This window comes from Ictalurus punctatus, unplaced genomic scaffold (genome assembly GCF_001660625.3).
Source record: "Ictalurus punctatus breed USDA103 unplaced genomic scaffold, Coco_2.0 tig00064108, whole genome shotgun sequence".
In the NCBI taxonomy this organism is placed as follows: Eukaryota; Metazoa; Chordata; class Actinopteri; order Siluriformes; family Ictaluridae; genus Ictalurus; species Ictalurus punctatus.
The window spans coordinates 5887-25000 of record NW_026521156.1 but is presented as its reverse complement, the minus strand read 5'-3'; the positions used below and the strand labels follow the sequence as shown (position 1 = coordinate 25000).

The following is a 19114-nucleotide window of genomic DNA, read 5'->3' as shown; positions in this document are numbered from 1 at the left end:
CAGGATAAAGCAGTCTTGGTGAAGAGTTAGAACTGGTCCCACATTTCCAGCAGTTTGGGAGCTGAATCATTGAACTTAAAGGGCAGAGCAGAAACAAAGTCAAGAACAGGCAGAAGGTCATACACAGGAGAAATCAACACACGTAACCAAATATCTGCTGTACAAAGTGACGGCACCGATCTGCCCCGGGGATGGAGACTGACGAGGCTTAAGTACACGTCCGGAAATGTACAGCCAACTCATCCCAAAGCACGAGGCGGGAGCAGGCACGTACAAGATGTGATCGTCCAATGGCAAGCCGGAACATGATGCATTGCAGTGGACTGGGCTTAAAGAGAGGAGACAAGACACCCATCCCTCCCCTGACATAGACACACGAATGGAACATAGTACAAACAGAAATACAACTGAGGACGTAACAATGGTCAAGTATCAAATATAATGTAAACTTGCATCGATGAAGTTAATGTTGTTAGTAATTGTTCATAAATTACCATGGTAACACAGAGCTCCAAGGTATAAAAATATGGAGTTTGTCATCAACCAAACAGTAACCAGTTTTAATACCTATAAAAGTTTACGTAGTAAAATTTAGCAAAGCGCTTTACAGTAAATTCAAATGTAAAATTAAACTAATGAAATGTTGTGCAGCACATGCTTATGTTAATTTTTGTTACATTATATGATCATATAAATAAATAAATACTCCCAAAGTCACCAGAATTGAAAGCTTTGGTGCTGTTAAACACTTAGAGATTGAGCTTGTGGTGACTCAATATTTCACTCAGTATATCTGGGTAAGACACAGTGAACGACTCACTGCTGGCATTCATGAAGAGATCATAAACTCCACTGGAATAATAAATAGGTCTAATAAAACCATGAGTGGAAATTATTGGTGTAAATTTGTTAGGTTAGGCTTCCTCCAACCAGGAACTATATCCTCCAGTCCACGCGGTGGCGGTAACGCGCCTAACAGCTGCGTCTCCGACCAGTAGAAATCACAGAAGAAGAAAAAGCTGCAGCGGGTATCTCCCGAGCAGTTGAGTTATTACACCGAACGAATCATCTCCAAATTAAATAATTTCTGACAGTTTTACAGTTAGATCCGGTTTAAACATAAAAGCTGGTTATTTGTCTGTGTTTGAGGAATAAAAATAAAACGTTCTGTTTTTAAACCCGAGGTAAGTTAAACGGAAGCTGTGTGGCTGAATCCCAAATCGATGTCATTTCCGGTTTAAGTGCACTACATTAGGGATGAAATAATGACGGTCTACACCCTATCTAGTGCACTATTTAACTCATGAGAGAGATTTGTAATTCTGTTTTAGCGGCACTATTTATAACCTTACTTTATCCTAAAATCCATTGTTTGCTCCCTGCTTATAGCAACTAAAATAAACAACAGTGAGTGTAAAAGTGGCTAAGTAATTTAGCAGCTAAAATAACTTTATATTTCTGTAATGTTTTTAATGTATAAACTGATAAACCGAGGTAAAGTTGGGTTTATATTGGACATTCACTTAACATTCGAGCTTCTCTCTTCGATTTCTCAAGAAATAAACACAAAAAGGACAAAAATGTGTGTGTGTAGCTGGCAAGTTCACGTTGTAAAGAAATACTACGCGCATGCGCACGTAAGCATTCATGTCAACATGTCCGCCATATTGATGAGGGAAAGACCACGCTGTAAACAAATACAAGTAAACGGGGAGCTTTGGCTTTAGACATTTAGCTCATTGTCTTTAGACATTATTTTACTTGTTTACTTTTGATCATAATGTTTGAATTAGACATTACTGATCTTACTCCTCGCGCTACACTCTGTATCAGCGCATCTACACCACGCGTGATCAGCAACGAGGACTCGTTACTAATACATCACTTCTGACAGAATTTACACTGCAAGCGTGCAAATACAGCATATAATGACAAACTTAAATTAAAATAAACCTTTTGAGCAGCTTGCGACCGCATCACTGTCATGCTTCCGTGCTCCACAAACTCCGCTTTATAAAGTTTATAAACCTTCTCGGTGGTGTTTAATCCCTGACTTAGAGGACACATACTTTCTTCCTCAGTCATGTGATGATTTCTCCTCCGTCTGATGAGGACTGAGGTCATGTTGGGAATAAAATATAACGCTGACAGAAAGTAAACTGAAGAAAGTCAGTGTCGGTGACTCTGAGGCTAAAGCTAGCGGTGTCGCATTACGTGCGTGTGACGATTTGCTGACATTGCTCCTCTTCCGACTACCTGCTCAAGTGACGAGAGGTTAGGCTATGTCACGTTGTCATAAAGTGGTGTCGGTGCGGTTGTATCGGGGTAGTTTTACAAGTACGAGTACATGAACACAGTATCAGGCTGACACATGAGTGTCATCGGCATCGGTGCATCCCTAACACACACACACACACACACACACACACACACAATTAAATTGGAGCAGTAAACCATAAGATCTTTGATGACATCATGTACAGGTCAGAGGTCTAGAACTCACTTTCTTTCTCTCTCTTGATAATCGTTGATTTAATGTAACATTACATTTATCTCTGTAATCTTCTTCCCTATTTGTGGATATTCTTGAGTGAAATAGTTGAGGCCTCCTACGGAACCTATTAAGTTACACAGGAGCAGTGATGAGAATAAACATGACTTTTGGTGCTCATGATTAAATATGGCAGTTTATTATGAACCCACTAGATTAGAGAAGGAAATATACTGAATGTGAAGTATAGTACGTGTGAATAGACTATCAGTTTAGATACTGAACCTGAACACTACTAACATGCAGTGCTTTCTTGGGGTGGTGATGAAGTTGGAGTTGAACCGGTGAGAAAGATATTAGAGAGAGGCTTCTTTACACTCCTGAGGATGTTCAATTAGAACCTTCACCAAACTCACCTGGTTCAAGTCATCAGCTAATTAGCGGCCTGCACGAGCTGAGGTGGGTGCTTTAGAGCAGATAAAACACTAAATGTGTTAGATAAGAGTTCAGAGCCTGTGTTCTAGACACATGATTTAGAGTGGAGACTTAGGCTTAGACCTGAGCTTTGGAGTTATTCTGATTATAGGTTTCAGTGAGAAAGTGACTGAAGTTAAGGAGAGGAACTGAAAATAAAGTTATAGTCTTTCTGAGTAAACAGAATAAGGCTATATTATTGTTACCGGGGGAGGGGGGGAGAAACTCGTAGCAGCGCTGATGAAATACATATACATAACAAAAACTGCTAGGAAAAAAAAAACTCAGGCCATTTGCTTAGCCTAATACGTTTTTTTCCATCTGCACAAAATTATTTTTGCAGCCGCTTTTGCAATAAAAAGACTTAAAGTCGAGGGTCCCTCGACTTTAAGAGAGAGCAGTGAACCATTGACATCATGTACAGATTTAGCATGAAGGTGTGATTGACAGTTTTTAGAAATCACTTCCTAATCCTATGCTAAGATGAATACTACTAGGCTACTACTCTAATAATAATAATAATAATAATAATAATAATAATAATGAGAAGCAAGAAAGATAGATTAAAGGGTGAAGAGTAAAATCAATATAAAGTGGGGCTGTTTTGTCTCTCAGCAAGAATACCTAGTGCTAATAAGTAAATTGTCAACAACATTGTATATATATCTAGTGCCTGGTAATCAACCTCCTCATCTGGTGAGAGGACAGTCCACTCATCCTCACATTTCACACAGTATGAATAATAATGATAACAACAGGAAGTAAAGCTAAATGAATGTTTTAACTGAGAGTAATACTTTGTACCCATATTTCCAACTGTATAGTAGATTGCACACAGTTTTTGCTTGTTACGTTTAGACCCGAGGGGATTGCAAACTTCAAATGTACCATCGTCATTATAACATTCTTCCTCAACTTCCTCAAGCAGATGCTGAGGATCATCAGCCATAGTCCGTTGTAACACAGTGTTGTTTATGCTTTTGGTAAATATGACATCTAAAGGACTCATACTTTGAAAAGGTCCTCTGACAGTCATTAAGACCAAAAGTTATTGAAAAATTTGCCTCATGTGCATGATTGAGACCAATGTGCTGGATTAATTTGACAATCGTTCTCTGAGAGCATTTAGGACACCAGAATAGGCGAGGCATTTTTGGCAGATATTACTGTAAGAGGTTGATTACTCTGGTAACTGGAGTAGGTAGAGGCTTGTCACCATCCATAGTAAGTTTCAAAACATATTGCTGAAGAAAAATCTGTTTCTTGAAGAGTGTTCTTCAAATGAGATGGATATGTTGAACAGAAGACAAAATAAGCACAAAATGAAGCAAGAGCCCTTTCATCCACACTGCTAGCCCAGCAGATCTCTATCCCATCTACTTTGATGACTGCAGTGACTCTCCTTGTAAACACAGTTTTGCAGTCAGTGACTTCTGGTACTTGCAGTGGTAACAGCAGACTTTCTATGCCAGCGACTTGCCTTCGAGCCTCAGCTTTATTAACTGTTCAGAAAAAACTGTTTTTTTCTTCTCAAATGGAATATTTAGGAAAGGGAGGGGAGGAGAGAAGAAAAAAGGTGATGTTCATCACCACCCCAAAAAAGCACTGCATGTTAGTAGTGTTCAGAGTCAGTATCTAAACTGATAGTCTATTCACACACACATTAGCGCTAATACACTTCACATCCAGTATTTCCTTCTCTAATGTAGTGGGTTCATTGGTAACAGGTTTGTCTGATTAGTATTCTGGAGAAGGTTAACAATGTCGGTGTGTTGGTTTGGAGTTGTAGTTTGTGTTTGCCATGTTTGTAGTCTGAGGTGCATTCTGAGAAACGGAGTCGCTGGTTTGCTGTGACATGACAATGACACTTGAGAGTTTACTGTTCAAGACTCAGAATTACTATACATTACTATAATTAGCATCAAGCTGCACATGACATTTTATGAAAGTAGTACTATGTTTTTGCTTATTTACCGGTACCTCATACAGTCAAAAGGTTATTGAATTTTAATTATTTTTCTTAAAAATAAATAAAAAAATCTAAAAACTGAGTTGTGTCGTGGAAATTAGACAACACTTGCAGACTCGTCCTCTGAGGTGAAAAAGGTTTATTACAGAAAGATGGTTAATACAGCATAGAAGAAGTATCCCAGAAGACAAAAAAAATGACATGATCATCCTGTTTACAACGTTTACAGCCAGGCTCTTAATGCATGCTGTTACCTTCTTGAGCATTAGTGAATGTTTGCACCTTTTGGAATAGTCGTGTACGAGTCCTTCAATTGTCCTCAGTGTGAAAAGATGGATCGGAACATCATATAACCGCTACTGGAAAGGGCTAAAATATGCAGGAAAAGCAAAGTATGTGAAGGACCTGGAGGATTTTCTGAAGAACAGTGGGCAGTTTAACTGCTCAGGACAAACAAGGGACTCATGAACAACTATCATAACACATAAAAAGAGTCGTGGATCATTCAGGTAACGACACCAGTATTAAGAAGCAAACGTGTGTAAACTTTTGAATGGGGGTAATTTTGATTAATTCAGCTATTATCTTGTGGACTATATGTAAACATCTGTTATGTGAAATAGCTTATTCATGGCGGTACTAAATAAGAAACTTAGGATTTTTATGATCAATCTTATTTTGTTAAGAGTATTAAGATTTTGTAGATTCTGCAAGGGGTATGTAAACTTCCGATCGCAACTGTATAGCCACCCAGCTACCAACACACACACCCACACACCACACACACACACACACACAATTTCAACCACTTAAAAACAGCAAGGACTTTATAAACAATCAAAAATAGACTATAATATGAACATTTTAACAAATTAACAAGACACACCACAGTTAAAACACTCTAAATACCTTCTTTTTGCAAAAGTTTTCAAAAGTCTTCTCTTGCGCCTGCACTCTCAATCTGATGCCAGCTGGAGCCACCTCTTCATGGTCCCCTCAACCTCCATCTCTGCAGCTTTAGCCGTGAAGAGGTTTCTATGAACATTGGAAGAAAGCAATACATATCGTAAGTTAAGGAATTTGAATCTTAAGCATTAATTACGTTTATACCATGGTCAGTGTGAATATTGGATTCTGAATGGCTGGAAGGTGTGCATTATAACCGTTTATTGCACAGGTAGTTCCAGTCAGTTTATATCACTGTGAGCATTTCTAAATCAACGCGCAGCCTACATGCACACACAAACACACACACACATACACTCGAGCATACAGAGACATTCGTTAACACACATTCATACACACACAGACACTTCTTGCCGGTGCTGTCTGCAACTTTAACAAAAAAATAACTTTGCTGGTGAAAAGTTACATTATATTTCTCAGCAATGAGGTGTTACCATCACTGTTTGTGAAGTAATTCAACTCTCAGTTTTACTACACTACTGCTGCGCAACACTGACTATGTTTACATGGACAGCAGTAATCTAATTATTGACCTTACTCTGAGTAAGATAATAACGTGATTAAGGTGTCACCGCGCCACACCGTCCGATGTCCCTCCAGAAATTTCACGTATCAACATACAGTTCGTCTTCGTTATGGTATAGTATACAGTTTTGGGTGTTTTTATTTATTTTTTTTATGAACGCTTTAACGCAGTTATTTATTTGTCATGCTGTACGTGCAAATAGACAACTGCTTGAAGCCGTGAGCTGCATCCCAAACCGTGCACTTAGCGTCTCTATAGTAGCCGAGATAGATGTATTTTCCTAACTACAGGCCTATAGTAGGCAAGTATGCGGTTTGGGATGCAGCGGTGCTCTCTTGTTTGCCGTAAAATGTTGAGCACTGCCGTGTGTGTACGTGTCCTGTCGCAAAATGTGGTGAAAACTCACACAACGTTAATAATGTGATTCAGGTGTTTACATGTCTGTAATACATGTTGATAATGCGACTAAAACAGGAGTACGACATGTCTTAATTCGATTAGTGTGAGCTTACTTCGAGTAACTTGACTTTAATCAGATTAAGGTAATTAAAAATTGCTGTTAAGGTAAGGTAATTAAAAATCTCATCACACTACTTTATCTCTGTGTCTGATTTATATCGGGCAAAATTCCAGATCTAACGACCTACTAATAGAAATTAACTGTCATTTTAAACTTCTAATCAAAGTTTGTGCTTCTAAAATCAATGACAGCTTAAATGTTATTAATTGTGGAAAGACCATGGTATAAGCGGGGTAATCCATGGCTAGGTGACGATTTGAACGAATGGTTCTTTTCCTCCACATCATGCACTAAAATTGTTTAATGCACATCTAGCTGTGGATTACCCCTTACATATAATCTGACAGAGACAGCTAATTCTGTATGTAAACAGATATACTTACCAATCATGACCTCTCCAAGTTGGAGAGTGGCCAGTGAAGTCTTTCCATTGACTCCCCTCCAATTGAGGTTCTTTGCAAAGGAGTTAGCAATCACCCTCTTCAATATGCGCCAGGTGCAGTCGAGCACATCTGCCCTGTCAATAAGCGCCAACCAGTTTACCCGAAACCGATGATTTTTAAAAACAATAATATAATATAAAATAATATAAAATATAAATAATTAATAAGCATGTATTGCCTTGTCAACTGTGTCAGTGCTTCTCACTACTCCTGCAGTTACCCTGCCCTGTGTGCTTTCCATGTTTTGCTCCTCTACCAAAGATTAGGTCATAACTGTTCCCTCATATCAAAGTGGTGTTGAATGTTGTGCTTTGAGTACGAGTGTGTCACCTTGAGAAAACAAACACTCTCAGTAGCTGTGTAATTGTGCAAGCAATTGTTAACAAAAAAAGAAAAAATTCTCACCAGTTTTTGCTTGCAATCTGGGCTCTGTTGCATCCTTTGCTCCAGACTACGCAGTTGAGGAAGATCTTGCAGGGCAGTAAATCTTCATCAGTATCCAAAGACTGCACCTGGAACACCTGTAGTTGAAGCAAGCTCAGTGGTTTGTTGGTCCAGCACCATCTCTAATTTAGTCAACGCCTCCCTCAGCATGGTTATGGTAAAGAAGTTAACAATATTTACAAATGATACACACTACAAAACTGTACAACTCCATCCTCAGTCTTATTCCTAACCTACACAAATTCTAGTAAGATGGCTGAGTGGAAATCACGGTTAATTAATACCTACAAAAGAAAGTCAATCAGAAAGCAGGAGAATACTTGGTACTGCGGTACTGAAAAAAAAACGTTATCGTGTCATTCTTTTTAAAATTTTAGTATCAACTTGGTACAGATACTTTTGACATCACAACTTACCAATTACAACATCCTTGAATTGCAGGGATGCCAAGGATATTTTCCCATTCATTTGTAACAGATAGCTACACCGTGACAGGGGCGGCTGTGGATCAGGTGGTAGAGTGGGTTGTCCACTAATCCACTAATCGTAGGGTTGGCAGTTTGATTCTCAGTCCACATGACTCCACATGCCAAAGTGTCCTTGGGCAAGACACTGAACCCCAAGTTGCTCCTGATGGCAAGTTAGCACCTTGCATGGCAGCTCTGCTACCATTGTGTGTGAATGGGTAAAAGAGACACAGTGTAAAGCGCTTTGGATAAAAGTGTTTATATAAGTGCGCCATTTACCATTTTACCATTTAGTGACACAGAAGCGGAGTCCGTTCCATTCCGTGGTGTTTTAATTAACGGAAGTAAAAAAAGAGATGAAGAGAAGGGTGGGGAAGCAATAAAAAGAACAGGTGACTAGGTGAGAGAAAGCGGGACACGGAAATGAGAGCCAGGTGGGAATGGCGGAACTGATGGTGTGCGTTTGCCAAGGACCATGCTAATGCTCTTACTGTGGATTATAACCTTGTGGATATTGATTCAGGAGGCTGGCAAACACTTCGGGAATATTCTGCCAAGGTGAATAAACGAGCGAGCGGAGTTTTGAGGGTTCGGAGGCACATCACGGTTTTGAGATCCTTTCTTTAATACTTTTGTAGAGAACCAGTATGTTTAAATCGTTGGATGTTACTGTCTGTAAAGAACTCCGAGTGTTAAGCGGAATCTGACTGCCGGTTTCCCATGCTTTCGGGATCACGAACTCCCGTACGCCTAAATCACCGCCATTGAAGTGCAGCTTTTAAAGTGAACAACTTTTTGTTTTGGTTAAGAATTATTTGGGGGTTAAATGTTTTTTTTTTCTGCCTTTTGTGTGTGAAAATTTTCTTAATGAATAGAGCCTTGTTTCCTTATGGGTGCGTTTATTAACTTTTTGGTTTTCATTATTTCAGTTTCTATGACTGAAACGATCTGTATTTTCTTATGTTTATTGCATAAATAATAATAAACTTATTTTGTAAGAATTGAGTAGCCTACTGATTTTTTTATTCTGAGTGATGTCCAAATTATAAGTTATAAGTGACTGTTAATTTGAACTGTCTGGCGTCCAAACCCATAAGGTAACACGCTACAGAGTGGCGCCCAAATGGGGACCGAACCGTAAGATTTAGAAAGTTTAGTTGGGGTACTGATCTTAACAGACTTGGACATTTGCGTTATTGATGGACTTGACCATTGTTAATTATTGTGAAATACAGTGTGTACATATATTTTCAGTTTTTCTGGTTGGTGTTTACATGAAATGTATGGTTATTGAGAACATTCAGGAGTCTGTGTAACTACTTGCTGCTCTGTATTGTTTCTCTTATTCCCTGGCCATGTCTACCCCTACCCATCGAATCAAGCGCATCATTACTCTTGTCTTCTTGATGAAGGAAAGAGCCAGGCTTCCACATTCAGTGGAAAAGCAGAGACTGCCCGTGATTTTGCAAGCAGCTGTTATCTGCCTTGCTACAAAAGCTCAATGGAAGGGAAACCGCTCCCAGCTTTTTCGGGCGTAGACCTCTTGCTGATAGGTGAACTTGGCGACCAGTACTTTATGGAAAATTTTCCAGTCACGCACAGAGTCTTATTGAGCAACGAAAGAGCCAGGCTTCCACTTTCTGTGGAAAACCAGAGACTCCCTTTCATTTTGTAAGCAAATGTTAACTGCTTTGCTACAAAAGCACAAAATCACAAAAGAAGGAAATCTGCTCTGTCCAAGGTGTCGCTTTCCGGCTGTTCCTAGAGGACTTGATCCTACAGTGATGAGTGTTAGGCAAACGTGATAACCACCACACTACAGAAACCATGACAGAGCTGCGCTTCGGCTCTTGCCTATGGTCTGCTGATGAGAAGAGCACATACTTAAACTTTTGTTCAGCAGAGTTGAGTTGCCTAGCATGGCATTGGTGGTATAGAGGTGAGCATAGCTGCCTTCCAAGCAGTTGCCTGGGTTCGATTCCCGGCCAATGCACGGATTCTAACTCGGAGCCTCTGGAGCTGCTTTATGGTAGTTGGCACAAAAAGAAGGAATCACCTACCTAAAAATTAATGGGTCAAGAGAATGTGCCATAGGCTTCTCTGCAGGCCTCCCACAACTCTTTCTGCTTCCACTTGAATTCTTAGTGCTTCTTTGCTGTTTGTAAACACAGCATTATCCAACAGGGCACGTTTGACCCGTGAACAGGGGCGAAAATGTTAGAAAATGCCGTCTCTCCGTGTCTGTCTTTTGTTAGCGACAAGCTAGCATGCAAACTGTGATGAGAGGTGTACATTTTCCACAATCAGCCATCTATATAGTCAATGTTTTATATTTAATAAGCAAATATGTCTATATGCTGATTGGTCTTAAGCAGCGTTGTCCAATCTTCAGCTTTTCGTTCCAATCTAGCAGGAGGCACACCTGATTCCAATTGTTGGATCCGCTGATCTTGGCTTTCAATAGACTAAAGTGTGGCTTCTGCTTGGTTAGAATGACAACCTGCAACCACTCTGGCCCATTCTGGAGAAGACTGGACAACCCTTATCTAAAGCAAATAAAGACCGAGGTCAGTGCCACTTTGTGAGTTCTGAATCTGTCATGCCGACTCGACGTCACTCGGTGAACAGGGAAGGAACTGGTAGATGAGAAGACTTCCCACTGTGACGAATGGCGATTTCAAGTTGAGGGTGCGTTTGCATTGCGTTTTCCGGCTTGGAGGTGGGGAATTACAAGTCGCAACCTCTTCTCAAGCGCATCATTACTCTTGTCTTCTTGATGAAGGAAAGAGCCAGGCTTCCACATTCAGTGGAAAAGCAGAGACTGCCCGTGATTTTGCAAGCAGCTGTTATCTGCCTTGCTACAAAAGCTCAATGGAAGGGAAACCGCTCCCAGCCTTTTTCAGGCGTAGACCTCTTGCTGATAGGTGAACTTGGCGACCAGTACTTTATGGAAAATTTTCCAGTCACGCACAGAGTCTTATTGAGCAACGAAGAGCCAGGCTTCCACTTTCTGTGGAAAACCAGAGACTCCCTTTCATTTTGTAAGCAAATGTTAACTGCTTTGCTACAAAAGCACAAAAGAAGGAAATCTGCTCTGTCCAAGGTGTCGCTTTCCGGCTGTTCCTGGAGGAGCTGATCCTACAGTGATGAGTGTTAGGCAAACGTGATAACCACCACACTACAGAAACCATGACAGAGCTGCGCTTCGGCTCTTGCCTATGGTCTGCTGATGAGAAGAGCACATAGTTAAACTTTTGTTCAGCAGAGTTGAATTGCCTAGCATGGCATTGGTGGTATAGAGGTGAGCATAGCTGCCTTCCAAGTAGTTGACCTGCATTTGATTCCTGGCCAATGCACGGATTGTAACTCGGAGCTTCTGGAGCTACTTTATGGTAGTTGGCACAAAAGGAAGGAATCACCTACCTGAAAGTAAATTGGTCAACAGAATGTGCCATAGGCTTCTCTGCAGGCCTCCCACAACTGTTTCCGCTTCCCACTTGAATTCTTAGTGCTTCTTTGCTGTTTGTAAACACAGCATTATCCAACAGGGCACGTTTGACCCGTGAACAGGGGCGAAAATGTTAGAAAATGCCGTCTCTCCGTGTCTGTCTTTTGTTAGCGACAAGCTAGCATGCAAACTGTGATGAGAGGTGTACATTTTCCACAATCAGCCATCTATATAGTCAATGTTTTATATTTGATAAGCAAATGTGTCTATATGCTGATTGGTCTTAAGCAGCGTTGTCCAATCTTCAGCTTTTCGTTCCAATCTAGCAGGAGCCACACCTGATTCCAATTGTTGATCCGCTGATCTTGGCTTTCAATAGACTAAAGTGTGGCTTCTGCTTGGTTAGAATGACAACCTGCAACCACACTGGCCCATTCTGGAGAAGACTGGACAACCCTGATCTAAAGCAAATAAAGACCGAGGTAAGTGCCACTTTGTGAGTTCTGAATCCGTCATGCCGACTCGACGTCACTCGATGAACAGGGAAGGAACTGGTAGATGAGAAGACTTCCCACTGTTGACGAATGGCGATTTCAAGTTGAGGGTGCGTTTGCTTTGTGTTTTCCGCTTGTAGGTGGGGAATTACAAGTCGCAACCTCTTGTCAAGCGCATCATTACTCTTGTCTTCTTGATGAAGGAAAGAGCCAGGCTTCCACATTCAGTGGAAAAGCAGAGACTGCCCGTGATTTTGCAAGCAGCTGTTATCTGCCTTGCTACAAAGCTCAATGGAAGGGAAACCGCTCCCAGCCTTTTTCGGGCATAGACCTCTTGCTGATAGGTGAACTTGGCGACCAGTACTTTATGGAAAATTTTCCAGTCATGCACATAGTCTTATTGAGCAACGAAAGAGCCAGGCTTCCACTTTCTGTGGAAAACCAGAGACTCCCTTTCATTTTGTAAGCAAATGTTAACTGCTTTGCTACAAAAGCACAAAAGAAGGAAATCTGCTGTTGTGCATAAAAAATTTCATAAAATAAACATAAGGGAGAAGAAGGAAAAACGGGCACCTAGACACATAGAAGCGGGATTAGGCGGACATTGACAGATTGGAATTACGAGCAATTTAAGAGCAGTAATAGTCAAAAAAAGTCAAAAAGAAGTGTACGAGCTGAGGAGTGCTAAAAACACACACACACACACTCGTGCAGTCAAGGGCGGGCAAGTAGACACAACATACATAAACACACACTCTCTCTTCCTCATACACACACATGAATAACTTTAATAATATCTTATAGTAATAGAGAAACTCTATAAAAAACAGAATAGTAGGATATGCAGGACAGTAGAACTGTAATGATATTAAGAAGTTGGAAGTACAGTAAACCGCTTTTCAAGTAGTATAAATATATATAAACTAAGAAATATAGTGCAAATATGAAAATAAATTATAAACGAGAAATACAGGAAAAAAAGGAAAATATAACTTACTCATGATTCAGATGGTGAAGATTCTCGTCTCACAAGGAAAGCCTTAATTTTTAGAGAACCATGAAGAAAGCCAGTTATAAGGGTGGCTGCCCCCCCCCTCGAGATAACGATAAGACCCTGGTCCCTCCCGGTTGTTTAGTCGTCTTGCTTACGTCATTTTGTTAACCTAGGGATTGAGAATCCTGGTTTTTGACAACCTAGGTAAATGAGAATCCTGGTTTTTGAAAACCTAGGTAACTAGAAACTCTGGGTTTTTGTTTCCTGGGTTGTTGGAAATGCCTGGGTTCTGATTTTATGTGTAAATTAAAATCCCTGGTTTCAATTCTATGGGTAAGTGAAATAGGCCTTTTCTGGAAACCTATGGGTTATCTAGTGTGTAAATACAGTATAAATACTGGAGCTTAAGCTCAGGATATGGGGATCACTTCTGAGAATTCTCATCGGTGTGGATCTCGTGTGGTGGAATGAAACAATAAAGCTGGACCCTTGCTTCTTCTCACTCACGGCTGGTGTATTTTTTCTATCTCCAACTGGTCTCAGAGGTAGATGTGAGTATTGGCTTCTAAGTTGAATTTTAAATGTTTTTGGGTAATAGGCTAAATTCGAACCAACATTTGGCACCCCAGATGGGACTGGGCTAAGATCTATATGTCTGGAATCTCTTCCGTGGGACTTCGCTCTCTAAGCAACAGACAGGCCGTATAGGAAAAGGCATTGCAGACGCCTGTTATGTCAAAGCTCTGTTTTAGTGGTCTGTTGTTACGATTGAGAAGCCCCGGGGTGGGAAGAAGGACTAAGTGGGTCTCCAAAAGAACCTGGAGTGAGTGAGAAGAGGTAAGAGAAGTGTAGATTGTAGAATGTACTTTTTATAATTGTAATAAAGAAATGGTATATGTGTTGTGTGAGTGAAAGTCCTGCAATACCGCTGGAGGAAGGGAAAAAAGGTAGAAAAAAGAGTAGAGAAATAGAGAAGTACTCCAGGGCTGGATAGAAAGCAGGTGGAAAATGAGGCCTCAGACCCCAGATACCGGCTACTAGACTAGACTAGCAGTCTAGTGGCGGCTGCATTGGTGGGGACCCCTAATACCGCTGGAAAAGGATTAGATAAAAGATAGATAGATTAGATTCCAGGGCTGGATAGAGAGGGGAATAAATCCTGGGCCCAGGTCCGGGTCGTGCAATACAGCATGCCCGGTGTATGAATGGAATATGTACTAACAAATGTGTGTGCTTAAAATATATGTGCTTAGAATATGAGTGTGGTGTGAGAGCGTGTAAGTTTTGGAGACAGGGAAAAAGTATTTATTAGTGCTCTGAACAAGAGCTCCATACATTAGACGCTTGATAAGATTTAGGGAAAAAGAAAAAAAGGGAAAAAAAAGAAAAAGGGAGAATAATAATAATAATTTTTTTTGAAAAAGTTGTATTTAATTTATGTGACTGTAAGCTTCATACATACGGAGCTGGTGTGAAGGCGTTTTATATTCTGAGACCACAATGGTGTGTATGTAATAACTAAATATGTGTAAGAGAGTGTGTGACACAATGTGTATATGAGTGTGCCGATGTTGTTGATAGAAAGGGTGTATGTGTGTGTTCCTATCTGTTCTTATCTGCACAAGCAGGCCTGTCTTCTGTGTGGAAAGGAAAAAAGGAAAAGAAGAAAAATGTGTGGTGTGCGCACTTCAGATTGAGCTGACTAATATAGAACAGTGTGAGATTTTTGTTTTTAATTTGTTTTAATGTTTTGAATCTGATATGGACTTTCTGTGAGTCGGGTGTGACTGTGTGTATTATAACTTTATTGGTATCAATAACTGCTGTTTTAAAAACTGGAGGAGCATGCAAGAATTGTAAACAAAAAAAATAAAAATAAAACATTTATTGTTTTCTTTTTTTATATATTTTAGGCATCTGTCAGACTGCCCATTGGGTGAATAAGAACTTCCAGACCAGTAATATATAACAAAATTGTTGAGAAATCAGGGAGTCAGTCCATTGGGACCTTTTCATTTATATTCCATAAATTATGAAGGTGTTGTTCAGTTAAATGACGAATAATAATACAATTTAATTTTTGTTTAATTACCCAAAATTGGGAATGTTGTAGTAATAGGTAATATATGTCTAAGAATATTGTAAACATGTAAGAATTGTCTGTTGTGTGAGGCTGTGTGAATTACCTAAAGTTAAACTTAAAACTTATAAGAGTAATTGAATCATTTAACTTAATTAATTAATCATCATAAGTAAATTGAATGTATGTACTCTGAGTGTATGTGAGTCCCTAGGGAGGCTGGCTGGGCCAAGTACGGACGGAAGGGAAAAGCGGGCATAAATCAGTACGAGATAGGCTAAGCAGGCGGGAACAACGGACAAGGTAGGAGGAAAACATTTGGCTGTGAGGCATAACTTAGTGGATTTAGGGGGTGTGTGCGACCGACTCTAAGGGCTGAGAGGTGTGAGACACGACCAGAGTTATGGCTGAATGTAAGAAAAAGATGAGCCCGATAGAGAGGGTGATAAGCAAACACTGTACAGATGAGAAGGACATTAGACATTATTGTAAAAAATGGAGTGAGAAGACAAGTGGTGAGTGGAAATGGCCCGAGGAAGGTACTTTTGATGAACAGCTATGCCAGATAATGAAAGAGAGATTAGTTGTATGGAATGAACAGAAAAAAGGCTTGAGAGTGAGGGAGAAATGTGTGAAGACAGAGAAGATAGTGGACTGGTTTGTGGAGGCAGGGAAAGAAGAGAAGGAGAAGGATAGGCGGCAGAGAGAACGAGCAGAGGCGGTGATACGGAAGAAAGAAGAAAGGGAAGCAAGCCTAGGAAAAAAGATAAAAGAAGCCATTCAGGAGGAATTGGCCGAGGCCCCCGCCCTCATATAATCCTCAGTACCGCCCCCTCCAGTGAGACCTGTCGGAAGTGCCCCACCCGCCGGGCTCTACATGATGCAAGACCTGGAAGACAGAGAAGATGAATGGAAGGAAACTAAGGTGGACATAAAGGGAACATTCACCGGATACCAAAGAATGAGGCATCGCATGCGGGAGGATGGAGAACGTATCAAAATGGAAGAAGGAGCTGCCGGATACGAGGATAGAACCCCGGTCGAGAGCGAAAGCCCACGGCTGGACCTCCCACAGGTAGGCAACAAGGAGAGGGACAGGGAACTACAGGAGTATATGAAAAACTGGACCCGCACTCCGGGGTGGCCGGAGCACAGGGAGATTCCCCCCAGCACTAGCACCCCGAGGCCAGGGTCACGGCCGATGGTGCACAAGCAAAAAGACAAGGAACTGGAGGAAATACAGGAGCAGGAGGGGCATGGGACCAGGGGCAATCAAGAAAGTTGTCGGAGCGAGAGAGGGCACGAGGGTGGAAACGGAGCACGAGGGGCTCCACATACCAAAAGAGGAGGAAAAAGTGAGCCGAGAGACAATGTGGGGCGGATGGTCCGTATAGAGGGGGATGTGGTGCTCTCCCCATATGGTGTCGAGGAGGATAAGGAATTGGAGGGCAGGATTCGACGGCTAGAGGACGGGATATCATACGGAGTGGGTAAAATGGATGAATTGAAAAATCTCGCAGGTCAAGCGTACCAAATGGCGACTGCTGTGAAGAATAAGTATGCGCACAAGCCGCGTTTGGGAGAGTCAAAATCACAAAGGTCGAGAAGAGCACTGAACCAGTCAGCAGGAAAACATGTGAAAAGCCTGAGTAAGGCCTCAAAAGTCCTAATATATCACCAGCAGAAGAAGAAGCAAGTAAGTTCAGACATGGAACTGGACGACCAAGTGGGGACTGAGAGCGAGGGGACTGAAACAGACAACGAAGGAAAAGTTGAACAAGAAGTCAATGAGGAGGAGGACTTGGACGATTTGAAGCTTAGAGGAGCTAGAACACTACGGAACAGGGAAAGCCTGACGCCCCCAGTGAGATTCGAACCTGGTGTCACAGCATGCTTGGCGCATGCCCGCTCCCAGTCGGAGCCCAGCCTTACTCAGATGCCCCTCATGGTTAAAGGAAAAGCCCTACATTATGCACCCTGGAGTTTCATGGACCTAACAGGCCTGATCCAACGATTACCCAACATGTGTGAAGGGGGGCAGAAATGGATTACACAGTTTGAGGAAAAAACATCAGGACAGCACCTGGCGATATCAAAGCCATTCTCTGCCAAACAGTGGGCAAGGGACGGGCTGAAGAAATTTTCGATGGGGCAGAACACAGGGATTTGATAGACGACCCCAAGGCTGATGCCATCCCGTTTGGCCTATACCGACAAGAAATATGGGATGCTGTGAGGAGTATGTATCCGGCTAAGATGGACCCTGGGAAGCTTGAAAATATAAAACTGAAAGACGAAGAAAACGTGATAACCTTCATACAAAAGTTTCAAGATAAATGGAGGGATGAAACGGGTGCCAAATGGGACGATTCAGTGGCAAGTGTGGGACTGTTCAAACTGCTATTGAAGAAGGCTCTCCCTGGGGGTACAGAAGAAGTTAGAGGAAGTGGTGGGGCTCAACGCAATGGAATGGGCTTCATTTCTGGCACATGTGACCCATCACGTGGAGCAACACAGGAAGCTGAAAAAAGAAGCTAAAGATGCTACTGAAACCCTAATGAGCCAACTCTATAAAGCACAGCTCGGCGAACTGACCAGGACTAAACAGGAAGAGAAGGAACGGAGGAGGGAGCACATTAAACAAGCGGCAGTGATGGTGCCCCATCCACAAGCGTCAGCCCCAGCACAGGCTGACCCTATGCTGTTGGCCAATGGATACCAGGCCCACCCACAACAGCAAGTCCCACACATAACTACTATGCTGCACCCCGACCAGATGGATTACATATATCATATGAGGGCCCCCATGCACCCGGGAATGCCACCTGCCTGGAGGAGGGGACGAGGATACGGACGGGGTCGAGTTTTGCCAAGGCCAGATATGGCAACTGAAGGGTGTTGGGGATGCGGTGATCCTAGCCACTTCAGGAGAAATTGTCCACGTGTCCCACGACCAACTTGGGGAGACCGCGTGGATAGGGCTGAAAGAAGAGGTCAGGTGCTTGGACCGAGAGCACCGGAGAGCTATGGAATGCCACCTCAGTGTCAACCGCTACCCCCAGTACCCCAAGGTGGCCCCATGTATGGCCCCTATGGGGAGCCGGGACCCAGCCAGAGTTGAGGAGGCCGAGAGAAGTCCGGGGGGGAGCTCATGCAGTGCCTCACCACACTGCATCCAGAACAAGAGCCAACTGTTACAGTGACGATCGGAAACACCTTGCAAGCGCCTTTTATGATCGACACTGGAGCTACATATTCAAGTATAGGGAAAGAAGGTTCACAGCTCCCCCTCACCTGTAAGGCTATTCAAACTATGGGCTTCTCAGGAAAATACAGACCTTACGATTCACTGAGCCTCAAGAACTATCTCTGGATGGTGTGACAATACAAGCACCCCTGTTATATTCGCCAGGAGCGCCTGTTAACCTACTGGGACGTGATGCTCTGTGTAAGTTGGGAGCTCAGATACAGTGCGAAGCGACTGGGATTTGGGTGACGTTCCCCAAATCAATATCCACACAATTCCTACTGTTGCACGAGCCACCTAGCACCGCCCGTAATGTGAGGATGGTATACTGGCTAGAGATGTCCGATCCAGCTAACTCGGACTCTGGCACAGATACGCAGAATGGAAACCATGGTTACAGTACATGCGGCCCGAGTGCACCGAAGTGGAGGCCCCTTTATATTGCACTATTAAAAATGATGACAGTGGACGAGACCAGGAATATGCTCAGCTTTGGGAGGACATGGAACAGGGACAAGTAATGGACATTAAAACCATGGAAATAATAAGCG

At 42.1% G+C, this 19114-nt stretch overlaps 1 protein-coding gene and 1 non-coding gene across 2 annotated transcripts in view; both read left to right on the top strand.

Annotated features, from left to right (window-relative positions):
• Positions 1–717, top strand: part of LOC128632515 (ribonuclease inhibitor-like) — a 1983-nt gene extending 1266 nt beyond the window's left edge. Inside the window, exon 3 of the mRNA XM_053679381.1 lies at positions 1–717. This exon is cut by the window's left edge and continues 63 nt beyond it. Within this exon, the coding sequence (XP_053535356.1) occupies positions 1–22 (22 nt within the window). The 3' untranslated portion in view covers positions 23–717.
• A 9505-nt stretch (positions 718–10222) lies between these two features.
• trnag-ucc (transfer RNA glycine (anticodon UCC)) lies at positions 10223–10293 on the top strand. Its single transcript has one exon. It is a non-coding gene; the product is annotated as a tRNA-Gly (tRNA).
• Positions 10294–19114: the final 8821 nt, after the last annotated feature.